Source organism: Brassica rapa, chromosome A03 (assembly GCF_000309985.2).
Source record: "Brassica rapa cultivar Chiifu-401-42 chromosome A03, CAAS_Brap_v3.01, whole genome shotgun sequence".
In the NCBI taxonomy this organism is placed as follows: domain Eukaryota; kingdom Viridiplantae; phylum Streptophyta; class Magnoliopsida; order Brassicales; family Brassicaceae; genus Brassica; species Brassica rapa.
Window position 1 is genome coordinate 7,301,214 of NC_024797.2, and position 20,610 is coordinate 7,321,823.

Genomic DNA, 20,610 nt, shown 5'->3' on the forward strand with positions numbered 1-20,610 from the left:
TTTGAGCTCCAAATAACCTCATGTGGTACTCCAGTACCTAATAGAGACTCATGTATGCAAAATGCAACCTAAACATGTCTGAATCCTAATCTATATGATGAAAATGCTCATGGATGAATGGATAAAACAATGCAAATATGCAAGATATCAACTCCCCCAAACTTGTTCTTTTACTTGTCCACAAGTGAACTTTCTAGAACTCATAGGGAGAGAGGTTGAAGGAGGGAGCACATAGCCAAAAGAAACACAACTAGCACACTCTCTTATTACACTCTAGCTTCTCTAGGCCTATCTTAACTCTTTTTGTTCTTACACTCATCATCAAGCATCCACACATTCAAATCAACCAACTCTCACATTCATTAAGCACAAAACATCAGGTGAATTCTTGCAAATGGTCAGTTGGTCCAAGTCATTTGGTTGGGTAAGGGAAGGCTTTTATTCAAGTGATTCAAGAGGTTCAAAACATATGATCTTTAAGGTGGTTTACTCTCAAAACAAGTAGCCTTGACATTGCACATAATATATCTAAGAAAGGGACCAACTCATGCATACAATGCTCAATCTCCATTGTTCTACCCTTTTCTCAAACATACAAATCACACAATCATTTCCCAATGTCAAACCCAACTCACATCTCTCACCAAAAGATCCTAAGAACTTTAACTCCTTCTCTTTGAAATCTACAAGGGATTTTTTCACAACCTCAAAACATTTCTTAGCTCCTAACAACTTTGCTAGCCCCCTTTTCTTTCTTTTTCTCTTTTTTTTTTTTCCTTTTTTTTTTTTCGTTTTTCTTTTTCTCTTTTCTTTTTTTTTTAGGCTGGGGGCCAAGACTTTTCAAAACTTGAGCTAGAGGCTTCTATACTGGTCCCAATAAAACAATTCACTTAAGCACAAAGAGTCTATTCTTTTCCTTTTTCATTTCTCCCAAATCATAATCACAACACTCACCCCCACCTATAGCTAGACAATAGAGTGTCCAATCTAGCAAGAATGAAGATCAAGCATTGTCGTTCCCGATACTCTCAACATTATGCACATGTAAGACTTTCCAAAAAAGGCCTCACTCATCAAACAATGAAAGCTTAAAAGGAAGAAAAGATTTTGGGAGTGGTCTACCACTAGAGTTTGTCAAAAAAGATTGGTATAAAAGATGTGACAACTCAAGTGTGTATAGCCATGACTCAGTACACAAGGGACCATGAGCAAGAAGCATTAAGTTCGTTCAGTTCAAATAAGGTTGTAGTTGGCTTCAAAGACTGAGTTTCAGCAATCAACAAGTTTCAGGAAGAGTTTTCAGGGCTCGAAACATACAAGTCTTTTTGAGAGGTGCAAAAGCTACTCAGGTGCAACGTAGTGTTCTTTACAAGGCATTCAAAATCATTGCTCCCAATGCAAGTGAATGCAACCTATATGCTCTAGACTCTCCCAAAAATGCAAATGATGCAAACTAAATGATTGGTTTTTTTTTTATGCAAATAGGTATGCAATGCATGACTCAATGAAACAACATCAAAGCAAACATGATCAAATACTTGGTACCTTCCCCAAACTTGAGTTACACAGTCTCTGTGTCGTCAAGTAGAGAGAGATACCGAAAAGAAGACTAATATGCAAAAATGAAATGGTATATACAAGGGGGTGTGGTGGGTTACCTTCTATGGGGAATGAGTAGAGGGAGATGCTCCCTCCTCGTCGTCCTCAGGTGGTAACTCTTCAAGGTGCTCATCAGCAGGAGTGTCAATCTCTTCAATGTAGAAGGCTTGCCCGAACACAGTTGGTTTCCTCATTTTCCTCTTGATGTCAAAGTGGAGGATGTTCTCTTTACCCAAATGGAGATCAATCGTGCCCTCCTTCACATTAACAATAGCTCCTGCTGTAGCTAAGAATGGCCTTCCTAGAATCAATGGATCTTGAGCCTCCTCACCCATCTCAAGCACCACAAAATCTGTAGGTATCTCATACCTTCCAATCTTCACAGGGAGGTCCTCTAAGATGCCCACAGGGTACTTCACTGAACGATCAGCTAACACCAGAGAGAGTCTACACTTCTTGTACTGAGTGAATCCAAGCTTCTTTGCAACAGACAAAGGCATCAAGCTGACACTAGCTCCCAAATCGCAGAGACTTTTCTCAAATACCATAGGTCCAAGAGCACAAGGTAGTGTGAAGCTTCCTGGATCCTCTAATTTCTCTGGAACATCAAGCCTCTGGATGATGGCATTGCACTCATGGGTAAGAATCATCATGCCTTCCATCTCCTTCTTCTTTGCAGCTACAACATCTTTCAGGAAATTGTTGTATTGAGGAATCAACATGAAAGCATCGATGATGGGCATTGCAACCTGAGCTTCACTCATTTGCTTCTCAAACAGAGCTTTGTATTTCTCTAGCAGCTGCTTCTTGAATCTACCAGGGAATGGAAGTTTGGGTTCATAGGGAGGAGGAACAAAAGAACTTTCACTTGCTGGAGTAACAACTTCACCATCCTTTACTGTCTTCTTCTCTTCTCCAACCTTTCCTTTACCTTTGGCTTCCACTATCTTCTCCAAGATCTCGTCATTGATCTTCTCATCAACAATCACCACTTCATCATCTATGTTGATGGCAACTCCCTCACCTAATTTCTCAGCATCCTTGGTGAGGGTTCTATGAGGTAACTGCTTACCACTCCTAAGGGTGATAGCTTTGGCCTCCTTGGGATTTTGGTCAGACTTTCCAGGTAGAGATCCTTGCTGGCGATTCTGGTGAGTGTTCATGGAAGCAAATTGATTCTCTAAATTCCTGACTGTAGAAGCAAGGTGTGAGAATTTGTTGTTGAGCTCATTGTAGCTCCCATCAATCTTGGAATGAAGGTTCTTCAACTCATAACCAACTTGCTTCTCACTTCTAGTCTGAGACTCCAAGATTTGTTTCAGTAAGGTATCAGTGCTGCTCTCTTGAGGAGCAGAGGAACCAGATGAGGGGTTTTGCTGAGGCTGATAGCTGCCTTGCTGGTTATTTCTAGGCGGATAACCACTCTGTTGGTTGTTGGGATAGGATTTCTGTTGGTAGTTGTTGTACTGAAAGTTGGGCTCCTTTTTGTACCAGCTACCATTGTTGTTAATGAAACACAACTCCTCTTGACCTTCCAAACCCTCAACCTCATTGACAGCAAGTGGATCTTCTTGCTTGGAGTTACCAACAAACTTCAGCTGCTCTTGGGTGGCTTTTTCAGCAATGAGTAGATCGATCTTGTCTTTCAAAGCTTTGATCTCTTTCCTCGTCTGCTTATCATCTGTTCTACTGCCTCTGTCGTGGTCTCCACTGTAGACTGCATCACTCTTTACCATGTTGTCAACCAACTCTTCTGCATCCTCCTCAGTTCTCCCCAAGAAGAACCCATTGCTAGCTGTATCCAGTCTGGCTCTGTACTTAGGAAGAGCACCACGGTAGAATGTGCTCAGCAAGCTCTCCTTAGAAAAGCCATGGTGTGGGCATTGAGCTTGGTAGCCCTTGAATCTCTCCCAGGCTTCACTGAAGCCTTCCAAGTTCTTCTGTTGAAAGCTGGAAATCTCGTTTCTCAGCTTAGCAGTTCTTGAAGTAGAGAAGAACTTCTCCAAGAATGCTTTCTTGCAGTCATCCCAAGTGGTGATGGAGTCGCTGGGTAGAGACTTCTCCCACTGACGTGCCTTATCCCCCAAAGAGAAAGGGAATAGCTTGAGCTTTAAGGCATCTTCGGACACACCATTGGTTTTTGACAACCCACAGTAGCTGTCGAACCTGTCCAAGTGATCAAATGGATCCTCTAGAGCCAAGCCATGATACTTGTTGTTCTCAATCACGTTGAGAAGTCCTGACTTGATCTCAAAGTTGTTGGCTGCCACAGCGGGTGCTCGGATTCCCAATCTATGACCATGAATGTTTGGACGGTCGTAAGTGCCAATGGGTCGAGCTGCTCGCTGTTGGTTAGGTGGACCATTGTTGTTAGCGCCATTGACGCCAGCATCTTCTTGATGAACGTCTCCCATGTCAGTGTTCAGTCTCTGCGATTGAGCCTGATGTTCTTCTTCTCTTCTATTTCTAGCACACTCTCTCTCTAAAGCTCTGATGTCTGCAGCTATTGGAACTAGGTTTGATGGACCCCTGCTCCTCAAGTTCATACACCTGTAGATTAAAGGGAGGTGAAGAAAGAGAATCAGTAACAAAAGAAAATAAAAATGACTTAGTCTCAAGCAAGTGACTAAATCTCAATGTTCAAATCTACTCAGAATTTGGCAACGGCGCCAATTTGATGTTAGGAGTTTTCAAGGCTCCTAAGACAAATGTTGTAGTATAGAAGATTGTCGAACCAGTTCTGAGGGATATCAAAGCACTGAGAATGCAAGTACTCACTTAATCTAAGTGCAACCAATGATTTAGATGGGTTTTAAACTACTACTAAACTAGAAAGCAATAACAGAATGATACTTTCTTGACTAAGGGAAAAGAGAACTCATGGGCATAGGGATTAGACCTTGGGTGATCAAGTATCGAACTAAGGATGGCAAATGATCAATCAAACTATCAACCTTAAGCCTAGACACAATTCTAAGCAAGCTCTATGTCTAGATGAATGCTCATTTGCTAACATATCTCAAACATCAAATGTCTTTGGTTGAATAATATGAAAGCAATCATTACTAACAAGTCTATTAGCTATCTTAGCACCTTTAACAACAAATGTCTTTGGCAAAGTATACTAAAAGCCTAGGAGAGTTGTCTCGGGCATTTCATCGAACACCTTTCGGGTGAGAAATGCCTAAGGATCAACAACTGAGTGGCCAACTCAGAAGATGCATTATGATTACTCTACTAGCAAGAAATATGAATGATCTACACTAAAACATCCTAGCTCTAACCTAATCACCCTTAATCTCCCTAACCCATGAATTCCAAAGGTGATTACTCACTAATCTCCATGATTCCTCTTAAACCCATATTGGATTTCAGATTAATCATGTAGAGAAATAGATAAGAAATCAACAATAACACAAGAACATAACAATCAAAATCCAAGAGATGAACTTCTCAAGAGAGTTCTTGTGTATTTCTCAATAGATCAAAAGATCAAAGATAATCTGCCACTTGTGGCTACAAAAGATGTTTAAAACATAGGTTTTTCCAAGTGCAAAACGTCCAAAATAAATTGCAAAAAGGTCCTTAAGAAATCATCATTTTCGGCAGCAAAATAACGCGGAGCGACTTGCAGGTGTCGCTCCGGGAAGTCGCTCCAGGGCCGATTTTTGGTGTCTCCGGGCGAGAGGTCGCGAGCGACTTTGGTGTGTCGCTCCAACGGGTCGCTCTGGATCGGGAGCGACCTTGGTAGGTCGCTCTGAGAGGTCGCTCCAGGCTTCGCTTCGTGTCGTCTCTCCATAAAGACGCGAGCGACCTCGGGGTGTCGCTTTGGGAGGTCGCTCCGAGAGGGGTGTGAGATGCGAGCGACTTCGTGGTGTCGCTCCGGGAGGTCGCTCTGGGCTCGTGGGACACAGCGACTTCGTGATGTCGCTCCGGGAGGTCGCTCCCATGCTCGGTTCGTCCAATGGTCACCTTTTCACCTCTTTTGAGCTCCAAATAACCTCATGTGGTACTCCAGTACCTAATAGAGACTCATGTATGCAAAATGCAACCTAAACATGTCTGAATCCTAATCTATATGATGAAAATGCTCATGGATGAATGGATAAAACAATACAAATATGCAAGATATCATTAAGCTATTCGTTACCATTTTTGCCCCGTTAGTTAACTATTTTGGGTTTTGAACTAATCATAAAAATCATTTAAAAGACACAATTGTTGATTCAGACGAACAAACCAATACAAGTGTTGAGGGAATGTAGTTGGTATAGAACACGTCGTAAGAATGATGTCTTTTCGTGTACCACATATACAACAGCTCGCTAAAACAAAGATTTATTGTACTGCATGAACCTTCCAACCACATATAGACTCATCACCACGACAAAAAAAAACCCTGGACTACACTAAAGTTGCGCAAGCCAGTCATGGACCGTAGAGTAGCTTGGTTCAGACCTTGTAGAGGATCATATGAATTCAAAAGAATGTTCGAATTCATAGCACCAGAATGTTCGAATTCATAGCACCAGAGACCATTGTTTCTAGCTAGGCCCATACAAACTGAGTTTTTTTCATTGTTTTGGAGGAGATTCGCGCGGAACCGAAGTTCCGAAACCCTATATTGTCAATTTGTCATAAGTGAATTGCTTCTATACTTCTCATAACAAAATCATTAACATGGATTAGTGGTCCACCAAAGGTGAAAGGCGTACATTAAAGCCCTTAATATTCGTCATAATATGTGTGCGTTGAATAAAAACGTGGCTAATCTATCAATACAAAGCACAGTTAAAGATACAACCATTAAGAAAAAGAACAGTTAAAGATCACGATCACTTCATGAATACATGTCTCTTCAGCATCACAAACCATTTATATGTATGGTTTATATCTAACAGAGTATATATTTTTCAAAGATACTATTATGGAAGAGTCCATATTAATTTTCTAAGGGGAAGTCATGGATTGATTTTCTTTCATATTTTAAATGGGTTGTAAACAATGGTCCATATCCTTATGATTATACAGGTTTAGTGAACCCGGATCTCTCTGTAGTCTACATACCATTAGACCAATCTCATGTGATTAATCAAGCCAATTTTTGAAGATAATTAGATGTAAATTAAACAATTCAAAGAGTTGTTCAGAAAAAAAGAGTGATGGCTTTGGACAAGAAAAAGAAAGATGGGATGTTGTACGTGCACGTGTAAACGACGAAACACGTTGTCTTCTATTCCTAAAGAAGCAATGGCTTTACTTTCTAACAAATCTCTAATTATCCAGTTAATTATTTGGCCCTAAACAATGACATCTCGTTCGAGGCTTTCTCCTTTTTTCGATTCATCAATATTTTCCCTAGGAAAAAGTTTTTGTTTCTGTCAACTTGTAAATGATCACGGTGAATATCTTACAACGACGCATATTCCCATTAGAGAGAACAGGTTTCGGTTTGGATCAACCAAATAAGTTTCAGATTTACTACATTGCTTCAATCAACCAAACGTTTCAGAGTTTATATTCTTTTATTACCTGTTAATTGTTTTCCTACTATGGTTATACAACAAATTGCCCCTTGTTTTATTGGCATTTCTTTCATGAGTTTTTTGTATTAAAAATATCATAAAAGTAAAAAATGAGAATTGTCTTTTTGCTGAGAAACTCTTTAGAGATATTGAGAAACCATAAATTCATTAGGCATTTTGTCACTGATACAAGACTATTTCAAACTTCTCTGTAGAAATCTACTGTTAATGTTCATAAACTCAGCTGTAGAATGATTATAAAAATTCTTTTATTTTAAAATATTAATAAACGAATGTCTAAATACTCAGCTGTAGAAATCCACTGATAATGATGCCTTTAGTAATGAGTTTGCTTCCCCGAATCAATAAGTTCACACTGACTCTTGCGCAAATGTCTACAAAAAAGTAGACAAAGGTTTCTTAGTTGGTTGGGGGAAAGATAAGCAAAGTTTAAATAATAGAGCTGAAAGGTAAAGTCATAGTCCTGTTTTTGCTGGCACATTTGGTCACTTTCATCTTTTTACATATATGCATTAAAAACATGAACTAGATGAATAAGAGGTAATTATTTTCTCAAATAGCATCATGAGTCTGGAGTCTTGAAATCGTTTTTTCTTACTTTCGCTGAGAGAAAACAGTTGATTTAAGGGCCTTGATTGAAATACATAGGCATTTTCATGCCATTTTCGTTCGTAAATAATTGACAAACCCCTTTGGTATCGGATCTAAACGATATATTCTCCCATTTATATATTTAAAGTTTTATAACGATGAGGCAAAAAGATATTTACGAAGACAATTATTTCTTCTGTTCCAAAAAAGTTCGTGTTTTAGAAAAAAATTGTCTAAAAATGTATTTTTTATATTTTCAATGTATTAATTAATGATAAATTATAAACTTTGAAAAATATAATTGTGTTTATTAAAATTCTATTGATTAAAAATTAGGAGAAATAGTTAGTTACAAAAATTAATCTATATTAGTAATCAAAATTTCATATTTTTTTTAATATGTATAAGAATTATAAAACATGCATCTTTTTTTTGAAACAGAGAAAATATTAGTTATGTACGTGATGAATGTGAGTCGTTTAGCAATCGGTAGAGAAGAAGTTTGATTTGGTAGACCTTCTTTCAGAGAAAAAAAATCTGATTTGGACATAAGAGAGACCAAATGAGTTTTAGACATTGTCACCGTAGCCGTCCTGAGATTTTATAGACCAATATTTCAATATTCATTTCTTTGTTTATTATTGTATTTTCTCACTTTATTCCCTATCTTGTCCTTTCGTTAACTGTACATGAGACCTTTTCTTAAAATAATATTACTTTGCATTATGTTTCCGTGTAAAACGATTTGGAAAAAAAACATCTTTTTATATAGTTTTAAGAATAACAAACTACAAAGACTTTTCAGAAATATTAAATACGACGACATTGTTTATTGAATTGCAAGCACACACATAGTAGTACATGAGCATGCGTGGCAACTGACATGAACATGTGAATATATAAGATCCAATATTTAACATTACCTTTTTTTTGGGCAACTAAATATTACCTTTATTTTCTGATGTTTTAGCCTTAGGGAATCTATCTACAAAACAAACCTAATATAAATCGTGTAAATTTACATAGTGTTGATCTAACATCTTTGGATACCCTAAGATTTTTTTGACAAAAGTTTTCAAATTAGATATGTTAATTTTTTTGGTATTAAAATAAAAAAATTTGTGGAAAAAAAAGAAAAAGCAACTAAAATAAATAAATCTACAATCCGGTTCAGAACCAGAAAGATTAAAATTAAAAATCAATTTATCTTTTTTTTTTATCAGCTATTCATATCACTAGACCATATATGGATTAGATGAGACGTTTTTCTAAAAAGTACATGCTCATGCTCTCAAAATCATCATGTAAACTCCGAAACACACCAATATCCAAAGCAAAAAACAGCCAGTCTATCGATCTCGTAGTCATATCCATTAAATCTGAGCAATCCATTTGAAACCAGACCAAAGGAACCCTCTTCTCTCATGCATGATACTATCATAATAGTCCTTTCATTTCAGCGTATAGAGCCGATAAACCTCTATTGGACATACGTAGTCCGAATGATTCAAAGCCCATTTGATCTTTAATACTATACCTTAAGCTACTAACATTGCTATTTTCAATCAATAAAGTATCTATTTGATAAATTGAAATTCAAAATATCTTAAGAGGTACTATCTCAACAAGCATGGTGGGATAGTCATCATGATCCTTATCCATTTTCTTTTTAGGTTAGCCTTTCTGCAAATAATATATACTAGATTTCCACCCGCACAACCGTGCGGGTATATATTTTCACATTTATATATATAGATATTTGTTTTACATAATTATTATATATTTTTAATGTTACTCACATATTTAAATGTCTATATAATTATGCCATGTATAATAATTTTATAGCTTTCATGCTGTAAATTAAAATCATCACATATATATGTTGCTTATTATATATTTGTCCTATTGAATTTGTATTTGATTACTAAACTAATTTTTTAATGCATGAAACAACATATATGAAAACAATTTTGTATTTAATTTATTATAATCATGATCCGTAATTCAAATCGCTAGATTTTTTTAGTAATTTTTAATGTTTATTAATTTTATATAATAAATTACTGTATATTAAAAAGTTTAAGATAAGAGAAATTTTTATACATGTATTATATAGTTTACTAATATTAACCCGTTCTACCAACATATTATATTTCTAACATAAATATTTTATATTTATGAAAATAAAATATGTTAACTTATCAATTTAAAATAATTTTATGATATTTTGTTCAATATAACGTTTTTATTTTAAAATGATAGATATTATTATAAAATTGATAAAATAGGATATAATTTTATTATTTTAGTAAAATTTCATTACTAATTACAAAATTAGTTGAAAATATTTATATTCAATTTATGACAATTAAGATTTTATTATAATCTTTTTCAAGAGATTTGTCAGAATTTTAATTTTTTTAAAAAAAATTAAAAGATATAAAAGGTATTATGATTAAAGTAGTTAAAAATATTATATATATTAGCATTAGTGATATACATTTAATAGAAAATTTAAATGATGGTCTAAATAAAAATATCACTCATCAAAAAATCATGATTTTTATTTTATTAGAAAACAAATTTGAAAAAATTAAAATAGAAATAAATATTTATTCCTAACAAAATTATTAAAAATTATTAGTAAATGTATTTTTAAAATTAATTAATTTCATTTTATTTAAATTTTCGTTTATAAACCAAACCTATATTCAATTTTAATTTCTAATTATATTTTATGATAATTTAAATTAAAACTAACTATTTTTCAAAAGTAGATTTAAAAGGATTCTAAGAAGATTTTAAAAAGATTTTGTTAGAACATTTTAAATATATTCATTTGTATTTCAAATTAAAAGAAAAAGATATTAAAAGATATAATAATAAACTTATGTAATATATGATATTTTCTAAGAATGGTCCAAACTAAAAAAAATCACACATGAAAATAAGTCAAGACTTCTGTTTTAATATATTAGATGTTTATGTTTTATCTAATATCATATCTATATGATATAAATCACATTAAAACTTGATAAACCAATTTGGTCAACTACTAATTGGTAAACATATTTTAAATAAATTAACTGCACATCAATATTAGTTAACATTACCATAAATATTTCACGCAAAATTTTACATTTTAAAATAATCATTATTTATCAATACATTTTTCCAATTTATTTGTTAGTGAGAGTTCTATTAACAAGGGTAAAAATTCTTACAAATATTATTATTATCAAAAATATTATAAATATTTTACATATAAACACTATCGAAGTTCTGAATAAAAATAAATATATAAAAATATGTCTTTTAAAATTATATGTCCTAAGCGGTCGCTTGGATGTCTTCCCTTGCAGACCAACTTGATTTTACATTAAAAATTAAAACAGCAACTATCCTACTTTGATGCAAAAAATTGTTTAAGATATCATATTAAAACTATAAATAATATTTTCTAATTCAATCAAAATAGAAACTTTAAATATAAACTCTTTAGGGCATCTGTCTAATCCATAACTGATAATTATTTTCCAGATACTTATTGTTTAACCCTGAAAAAAATATTTAACCCTGAATTATTCTTTTTTCTTCAAACGTAATCGCAACAACCAAAGATATTATTAGTAACAACAAAAAAAAAAAAAGAGGATAATTTAAAACCTTCTCAGTCTTCAGAAGGTTGTGTTATTGTAATTTTGTACAAAAAACGACGACGTGTAAAGTAAACCGAGGTCAAAACACACTGGTGGATTCGGACACATCAGATACGGCTAATGTCACGGCCAAAGACGAAAGTAGTGAACCAGTTAATAGCAACATAGAAGCGGTTTCTCCAGCTGATGACTCGAGTCAGATAAGCGGATCTCCATATGAACCAGCTCACGAAACCAGTCATTGATATCCCTTTTGCGTCCTGCCCAAGTAATCTCTCTCAACCCCACATTGTTTTACGAGGTGAATCATAGTCAAATATTTGTTACCTTGCTCTCGCGGAGGTCCACTAGGGCTTTGTATCTACCGATTGTTGCCATGCTTCCAAGGTGCTTATACACAAAAGGAACTCCAAGTGCTATCTCCTTTGCACTGTTGGCTCGTCCTCCATTGGCTTTCCCAATCTCATTTAGTAGATTCGCCAAGTATTTGCCTTCTCTCTCAGCTACCTTAATTGAGCAGTAACGTAGTATAACAAGGCATGAGAAGGTATAGACGATTATGAAGCTTATCTATCTAAAAAGTTTACCTGAGCAAGAGCAGGAAGGGTTGGTTTTCCAGTGGTCTCAAGATATCCACTGCAGTCACCAATGGCAAACACGTCTTGTACAGAAGGTACACGCATCCATTGGTCAATACCAATTCTATACAGGGACAAAAAGATAGAAACAGTCTTAGCCGATGTGGAATATTTTTCGCAAAAAAAAAAAGGGTCTAATGTAGTGATGTTGATGAGCTAACCTTCCACCAGGAGCTTTTGGAAGATCAAGAGAACTAACAAAAGGAGAAGGACCTACACCAGTGGACCATACTAAGAGTCCGTAGGGAACTTCTGTGCCATCGTCAAGGATTAGCTTCTGCGGCTTCACATCTTTCACAATCCCACGCACAAACCGCACTCCAGACTAATAATGTATATGAATGCAGCATAATAATGAGAACAGAAACATTTCATGTCTTATAAATTAACCACAAGAAATCGCTAGGCGGTATAATGTAGAAAACTAATGATTAAGTGAATTATTGATTTATTTTATATTTATATAAGATACTTAGTTTTTGGATTTAATTATATAATTATTTCGATGTATTATCAAAATTAGATAATACAAAACAAAAAAAATTAGACAAGTTGTGAATCTGTACTAACATGATTATTTAATTTAACAGATTTAAACTATTTTAAATCAATTTAAACCGATTAAGAATGGTTTATACTGGTTTGAATCGTATAATCGGATTTAAAAAAAAATGTTTTGACTACGATTTGCCGCCTAGATTGATTTTTAAAACCATTAATGAACTCACTTTGTTCAACTGCTTGATAGCATAGCGTCTGAGACGATCATCGAATGAAGAAAGTATATCCTTGGCCTGTAAATAATCACATAAAACAGAGACAATTGTGAAGTGATGAAACACACATAAGGAGGAACCTGAAGAAGCAGCTTCTTGAAAACAAACCTCTATCAAAGTAACATGAACATCGTCCTTCACATGAGCATACCGTTGACGAACATCTTTCATGATGAAGTCACTGAGTTCACCGCTGAACTCCACCCCAGTTGGTCCACCTCCAACCACAACGCAATGGAGCAGCCTCTGTTTCTCCTCTTTCGATATTCCTAATTTAAAACAAAGTGTTCTGTGCTAATAATTTTGATTCTTCATGAGAAATATAACATTATTTGTTTATCACTTACCAGGAGTATCAGAGAGCATGAGGTTTAGAAGAAGCTTCCTGCGAATCTCCTGAGCATGGTGAACCTCACGGAGAAAGATGGCGTTTTCTAGAACTCCCTGGATTCCAAAAGTGGAGGCCTCTGCGCCGCAAGCTACCACAAGCTTGTCGTAAGCTATCTTGAACTTCCATGGCTTCAACGTGTTCAAGCCATCAGTTAAAGTCTCACAGTGAACCTATCACCAGTGACAAACATTTAAGAAAGTGTGCAAAGAGATATCTTCATAAAAAATGCATGAGCTTTCGGGTTCGGGTTCGGTTAATAATATCTCGGATTCTAGTAAATTTTATAACATTGTCTGAGATCCGAACCTTTTCAGGTTTGATTAATAATACTTCGGATTCAGATATCATTACAAAATCAATCAAAATAACTTATAAGATTGAATATTTTTAAAGTATTTATTTATATAGGTGTTCCTAAAAAAAGAGTATTTATATAGGTCCAGTTTTTTTGGGTTTTCCTGTTAGGGATTTTTTTGGATATCCCAAATACAACCCTACAAAATCAATTTCGGTATGAATCGGTTCAATTCAGATTTTCCGGTTCAGTTACAAAAGCTGAGATTCAGATGATTCCCACAGTAATACCTCATGAGAATCAGCATCAAGGCGAGAGCAATTAGCGAGGAAGAAGAACGAGCCGGGCTCTCTCGAGATGGCAGGCTGGATACGAGAGATAGGCTCAGCGACGGACCTGAACTCGAGAGTGCCTACGCAAGTAGAAGCGAGGAGAGGAGTGAAGACCATGTGGTTCCTAGGGGAAACGCAAACGACGTCGTAGATGCTCGTATCGATCCCTTTCATCAAACGACAACCCGCCCAGCCCGACCCGAGAACCACCACTCTCGGTTTCTCTCCTTCTCTCGTCGGTGCCAAACCTTCGTAACGGCTCCGATCCAATCCATTGGGAGCCGGAGACTGGACCTGTTGGTGTTGATGAAGAGTGGTGCAGAAACGGGAGGAGAGAGGGGGTGATCCGGTGTTTCTGAATCCGATCAGGGCCGAGGAGGTTGTCGGCGAGATTCGTCTGAGGTTCTTGATCAAGAACATCTTTCTTCTTCTTAGTATTTGGTCAAAGTGATGGAATCTGATTTAGGAATTTTCCCTGAGCTTTGGAAGCATTTGAATATGTCTCTGTCTAGAAGATCTGTATCAGCTGAAGGAGAAGTTTCATCTTTCTTCTTTTCTTGCTTCCATTTTTAAAATAATAAAATACGATTCTTAACAGGCTTTGGGCCCATCTATCTTATAAAATTATCTGCGTTTAGAAAGAAGAGATAGCCCATTATCTTATTAGTTCATGTGATCTAATATGAAACGATCAATACTATTAAAACAGAAGGCCCTTTTTTGAGGTACCCTCCTATTTCAACAATATTTACAAGATACTGCCACTGGAATATTTTTAAGCTATGATTTTAATTAAATTCTGTATTTTTTGAATTCCTTTTTATTTTAACAGCAAAAATCCTTTTATTTAAAAAACAACACCTACGTTTAATTAATTATGTCTTCATATCAAAACATAATGTATCATCCTATCAAAACATAGTGTATTCATTACGATCAACAACTACGTTTAAAACAAACTTCAATTGCTACAACCAATGTTTTTAAACCCGACCCGGACACTGAACCGGACTGCTTACCGGTTTGCTGGGTCACTGGGTCGACCGCGGGTGAACCGCGGGTTAATAAATTAACTAATTTTATTATATAATAATATCTCAGGTATGTAAATAAAATTATAAAAACTAAAGTTTATTATTTTCTAAATTTTTTAAAACATAAAATAATAGTTTGGATATGTATATATTTTATGTTTAAAATTTAGAAAATACTTAACTTTAGTTTTTATATTTTTATTTTCATTTGACATACAAAATATCAAAAAAATAGTTTAGACTATTTAAAATTTTCTCGAATAAGATAAGAGCTATGACATCTAAAATAAATCAAAACATAAAATTTATAAATATTTAAATGTATAATGTGAATAATAAATTAAACTACAAATACAAAATAAACCAAAAGTAAAAAAATCATTGTAATAAATTATCAATAATAGAAATAAACTAACACCAAATAACATCAACTACTTTTGGTTCTCTCTACCATCGTTCACTTTATTTTCTTCAGGTGACATAGTGAAATCTTCATCAAAATCTAAAAATCACAAATATAAAATTGAAAAAAAAAAACATAACTTTTTTTTTGTCAATACCTAACATCTTAATTGAAAACTTAGAATATAAAACAAAATTAAAAACTATAAAAAGGAAATAAAAGTTATTTATTGGTTCGACCGATGGTTCAACCGGTACCGGATTCCGTGTTTTACCGGGTTTTTTGCGGTTTTTTGCGGGTTTCTAAATATTAGGTTTTTCACAAAATCCAAACCGAATTTTTTTGGGTTACCGGGTTTACCGGTTCAACCGCGGGTCCGGGTCGGGTTTCAAAACACTGGCTACAACACACTTATTTTTATTTCTTAAACAGTCTATGTACCAAATCTATCGACACCGAAGTGAATTCTGCAAGCTGCCAAATAAAAACAATACATTCTGTTAATATCAGTGTATCATCGACCATTTATCACGTCCAATCAATGTTTTGGTTACAAACACTTGCACAAAAAACATAAATGTTGCATTATTCAAAATCTATAAAAAATGGTCGTATTATATATTTTTAACCTAGCATTTTTATATGTATAGTATGAGATACAAACAAACCCATAAACCCCAAATACTTTTTTATATTTTAATTTATTAAAATAAGCAATGTCATGATACCAATCTTTTTTCAAATCAATCACCATAATATCTATACCATTAAATAAAAACGTAAATTTAAGCAAATAAACTAATCAGAACAATAAAATTTTATATAATAAATACACATAATTAGAATCCTAAACCGTAAACCACTCTGCAATATAGTCGACCATACTATTGGATTTATAAAGCTTTTTCAAATCAATAACCAAAAATACAAACCACTAAATCAAAAGCTAAAAATTTAGCAAATAAACTAGATTTTCGAAAGTTCCATACATAACCATATCCACTATACTAGATCATAAATACCAATCTTTTTTCAAATCAATAACCATAAATATCTATACCATTAAATAAAAAAACTAAAATTTAAGCAAATAAACTAAATTTTCGGAAGTTGCTTCATGTTTTCTTACTTGCAAAAAAAAAAAAAACATTATCTAATTATACGCGATTCTTACTTGCAAAAAAAAAAACTCACACGCAAAATATTCCAATTTCAAACTTAAAATATAAAACCACCAATCTGAAATATAGTTAAACTCTAATAAAATATATTCTGTTTCAAAAATATTTTGTTAATCAATAACGAAGTATATGCCAAGTAATATTCTTTATTCATCAAATACCAATTATTAACAATCCCTTAAACCTCCTACCGAAATATCCGCCATATCCTAACAAATTTACTGTCAAATAACGATATTTACTTAGCTTATTAACATAATATACCTTATTATCATTCAACTGAAATAGCATCCCTAAAAATAATCCGAATATTCTTTCAAAACCTATCTATTGTAGGCTATATATAACTACCGTTGTCAAACAATCATCGCCACACACAAATTTTCTTTTTTCTTTTCGAAACCGCAAAGAAACGCAAAGAACAAAGAAAATTCTGTTCCTTTCAAAACTGAAACCTAACAGAACTGATTGGTACATCCAATTGAAAGTAATCCACACCTGGGAGCAAATAAACTAGAAATTTGGTGAAACGTTTTCGTTGACAAGAAGGTAAACTGAAAAATGCATAGTCTACTCAATTATATTGTTTCAGTTACATCTTGATTTTTTTTTTCTGTGTATAGGTATGGATTTGGTTGGACTTGGTTGGACTTAGCCTCATAACTTTCATCATCAATCATACAACGTGTAGACTTTGACTGTAAAATTACGAAAAAACATTAGTTAAATTTGGATTTTACAAATATTAAATATATTATAGTTATTGTTTTTTTTTTGAAACACTATTATAGTTATTGTAAGCGTTGAAATTTTTATGCCATTGTATGAAAACTTATCTTTTCTCAGGTTTGTTGTTTTGTGATATTGGTTAGAGTCACATGAAGAAAGCTTTGCCTATACAAATGTCACTGCACAGCCTGCACATGAGTAAATATATTAAATTTTCAAACCAAAATGAGTAAGATCAAACAAAGATCATATACCACCATTTCAATATGAACGGAAATATATTATAACAATTTGTTTGGAAAGATGTGAGAAAAGTGGATGAAACAAATTCCAAAAATAGTTAAAAAAAACTTTAGATATTTATTTTTTAGTGTTTAACTACACTCGATTAACCAACTATATAACGAATAAGAGAAATATTTGAAAGTCTATTGACCTGAAGTGATTGATGTTTCTTGATCCTTTAACTCCGGTTCTTCGTTTTTTCTTGAGGGATACTTTTTCAGATCTTCTTCAGACATATACGAGACAAACAGAATTAACCGACTAATCAGATCATTCATTGGATTCGACATGCAAACCTTATCTGGAAAAAAATGATTTTTAGATCATAAGTAATGGTTTCGATGAGCCTATGATACATTAATCAAAGAAAAATAAGTTATTGGAGATATACCTTCAACCATCTGTGTTGATGGATCATGTTTCATCATGTTATCAAAGCATTTTGAGAGAGAGACGAACTCATTTTTCTGAGGAAGCTTATTCTGGAAAGGCAAAAAGACAGGTTGTTGTTCTGTCGGTTGGTAGTGATGAACCATGGGCCTGAGTGATATTGAAAAATATCAACATAAGTTATAAACCCAACTTACACTAACATTTTATTATCCTCATTTTGAGTTTCAGTTTGTAAAACCCAGTTGTATTCGATTAATTTTTAAACATAAAAATGGAACTTCTTTGTTTTGTATTAATCAGGCCCAAGGAGTTTTTAAACAATTTTAAAATAATTATCAGAATGGTCAATATATCTAGAATGTTTTTCCCTTATAATAAATTTAATTAAGAGCATTTTCAAATTGCAAAAGTATTGTTTTAAAATAAATACAATCATCTTTTGTGTATTAAAATTATACGTAATAAAGTGTAAGTTTTGTATACTTATCAACAATTATTTTAATTTGCATTTCATTTTCTTCCAACAGAAAAATACAAGTAGCAAAATTTTAACTTAGTTAGATTTTATTATAGACAAATTAATATTTCATTTATACATTTATCCTTAACAATTATTAAAAATCAGTTATTTATCAAATGCAAGACATATTTTAGAAACAAATTTAAACCTCGACATATAAATAGAGAACTTAGGGGTACTCTTTTTTTCCCCATATAGATCCGATCCAGCCGGACAGAACATCTCTTTGAAACGACTCAGATCCGCCTACCACTTGATCTTAGAAGATGGATGTCGCCAAAAAAAAATAGAGAACTGAATCGGTATACAAATATCCAAAACTAACCAAACCGAATTCAAGCCCAAATTCATAAATAATCAAAAAAAAATTATCACTCGAACCGAACAACTATAAACCGAAATCAAACTGAAAACTCAAAAAATAAAAATAGAAGCGAACCTAAAATTAATACAACAAGTATAAATATATAACTCAAAACAAACAAGCGGGTAAATAAATGGAAAAGCAAAAAATAATTTACGAAAATAATCCCGCGCTTTGAAAGCGCGGGTCAAAATCTAGTTTACATTTAAAACAGACCTAAGTTTATATAAGAAAAAATGATCAGTCAACCACTACTGCATCGGCTAATCAAGTAATCACAACAATTCCGCAAACACACTTGTTTGTTACACCGGTCGTTTAAATTATTTAGTAGCACTTACTCCTCTAAATCAGTCAGATTTGAGTTTCAAAATTGTTAAAATAATACTATACCCTTTTATTTATTTAAACTAACACCGTTTGGATAAATTAAAATTTACTATGTTTTAACATGATTGCATTTGAGCGGTACATTTAGTTTAGTGATTCTGTATTCAAAACATGACTAAAAGTCCAAGAACATGCCTACTTCTATTGTGGTGTGATGAAATCAAACACGATACACACTGCAAGAGATTATTTTGACACTAAGATAAGTCCAATAAAGACAACTCAAGTCTAGATTATCAAGAAAAAGAAAGCATAATGTATGGGTTTTTTATACCCAATACATATTAGTTTTATCATGCAACAGACATAGCATAAGAGATCCAGCAATCGGGCAAACCAATACATCTTCATCGTTTCTTGAATCCATACTTCTTACGTTCATAGAAGAGATCCGTCTTGGCACTCCCAAGGTTGACAATCTTGGGACAACCATCTCTGTCTTTCTCCTGCTGCGTACACTCTTTGCAGTAGTAAGCATCCGAGATCCCAACCCCTCCGCAAATAGTACACCGTCCTTGGAACGACCCGTAGTTGCATTCGTCGCAAATACGCACCAGAGTGCAGGGACGCACGTAAGAATCACACACCACGCATTTCCCGTCGCATTTCTCACACAGTCGTCCGATGGCAATGCCGGGTTGTTTCCGGCACATGATCAGATCAGGGTGATGCTTTGCCATGGCTACTGAAACAGTGAACCTGCAAAAATAAAATGGTCACTTCCCTATACATGTGGTGGGTCTCATCCATAAAGAGGTGCGTGTGTGCTTACTGTTCAGTAAAATCAAACTGAAACTTGGGAAACAAAGCATGTCTAGTAGTTAACTTCTCAGAGGAATATCGTCGAACACCTTATGTGCAGCAATTCAAGCCGGAACACTACTATTCCAGAGTTGCAAATTTTCGGAGATCTAATACTTAGTCTATAAAGCTATCAACTTTCTTGAAAAGAATCTAAGAGATATAGAGAGCTATCGCAAAGCACAAGCATCGCAGACCCTAAGAGTTCGTAGCAACGAAATCAACAAACAAAAAGGAAACGAAAACAAATCTAGAGGAATGGTATTCATCTAAAAGATCTTACGATTAACAGGAGGTCAAACTTGAGCCAGTAATGAGAATGTTGCGACGAGAAAGTTCCAGAGCGCCAAGGCTTTGTCACAAAGGTGTGGGATCAAATTCTTATGTGGCCGAAGTGGCTTATTAAAATTCTACAATACTTATATTTCTTATTATTTTTAAATGAGAAAGGTGATTCATTGTTTTTTTTTTTTGTCAACGAAAGGTGATACATTGTTAAATTTATTTTTGCTATCTATCACCAAACCAGTTAATTTCTGGATATTTTTTACATTAAATAAAAAAAAACTATTTTCATCTTCTTCATCTTATAATACTTTCAAAAACATGATTCACCAAAAAAATACAATTCAACGAAAATAAATTAACTCATAATCTTCTTCAATCAATAATTTTTTATTGGT

At 33.9% G+C, this 20,610-nt stretch overlaps 2 protein-coding genes, 1 long non-coding RNA gene and 1 other non-coding gene across 5 annotated transcripts; 2 read left to right on the top strand and 2 right to left on the bottom strand.

Moving 5' to 3' along the window:
- Positions 1 to 3,465: 3,465 nt before the first annotated feature.
- Positions 3,466 to 3,572, top strand: LOC117133112. The gene has a single exon (XR_004456953.1). It is a non-coding gene; the product is annotated as a small nucleolar RNA R71 (small nucleolar RNA).
- A 7,728-nt stretch (positions 3,573 to 11,300) lies between these two features.
- Positions 11,301 to 14,393, bottom strand: LOC103857281 (internal alternative NAD(P)H-ubiquinone oxidoreductase A2, mitochondrial). The gene is made up of 8 exons (XM_009134455.3): positions 13,786 to 14,393; positions 13,157 to 13,370; positions 12,918 to 13,078; positions 12,762 to 12,827; positions 12,195 to 12,358; positions 11,983 to 12,097; positions 11,723 to 11,902; positions 11,301 to 11,655 (listed from the first exon to the last, which is right to left on the bottom strand). The coding sequence occupies exons 1-8, from the start codon at positions 14,245 to 14,247 to the stop codon at positions 11,503 to 11,505; spliced, it is 1,515 nt and encodes a 504-aa protein (XP_009132703.1). The 5' UTR covers positions 14,248 to 14,393; the 3' UTR covers positions 11,301 to 11,502.
- Positions 14,394 to 14,640: 247 nt separating this feature from the next.
- LOC117132931 lies at positions 14,641 to 18,832 on the top strand. Its single transcript, XR_004456691.1, has 2 exons — positions 14,641 to 16,994; positions 17,069 to 18,832. It is a non-coding gene; the product is annotated as an uncharacterized LOC117132931 (long non-coding RNA).
- Positions 18,833 to 19,246: 414 nt separating this feature from the next.
- On the bottom strand, positions 19,247 to 20,411 carry LOC103857282 (PHD finger-like domain-containing protein 5A). 2 transcript variants are annotated; one of them, XM_033288509.1, is made up of 2 exons: positions 19,899 to 20,156; positions 19,247 to 19,825 (listed from the first exon to the last, which is right to left on the bottom strand). In XM_033288509.1, the coding sequence occupies exon 2, from the start codon at positions 19,804 to 19,806 to the stop codon at positions 19,474 to 19,476; it is 333 nt and encodes a 110-aa protein (XP_033144400.1). In that variant the 5' UTR covers positions 19,807 to 19,825; positions 19,899 to 20,156; the 3' UTR covers positions 19,247 to 19,473. The 2 variants fall into 2 exon arrangements, with proteins under 2 accessions (XP_033144400.1, XP_009132705.1); XM_009134457.3 differs by lacking the exon at positions 19,899 to 20,156 and adding an exon at positions 20,211 to 20,411 and having other exon boundaries at positions 19,282 to 19,825.
- Between the last annotated feature and the right edge of the window lie 199 nt (positions 20,412 to 20,610).

Excerpts from the sequence above, each read along its gene's own strand:
- LOC103857281 (XM_009134455.3), bottom strand. The coding sequence starts at position 14,247 with ATGTTCTTGATCAAGAACCTCAGACGAATCTCGCCGACAACCTCCTCG. Across the intron at positions 13,371-13,785 it reads TTGATGCTGATTCTCATGAG|GTTCACTGTGAGACTTTAAC; the intron begins GTATTACTGTGG and ends CACTGGTGATAG. Across the intron at positions 12,828-12,917 it reads TTCATGTTACTTTGATAGAG|GCCAAGGATATACTTTCTTC; the intron begins GTTTGTTTTCAA and ends GATTATTTACAG.
- LOC103857282 (XM_033288509.1), bottom strand. The coding sequence starts at position 19,806 with ATGGCAAAGCATCACCCTGATCTGATCATGTGCCGGAAACAACCCGGC.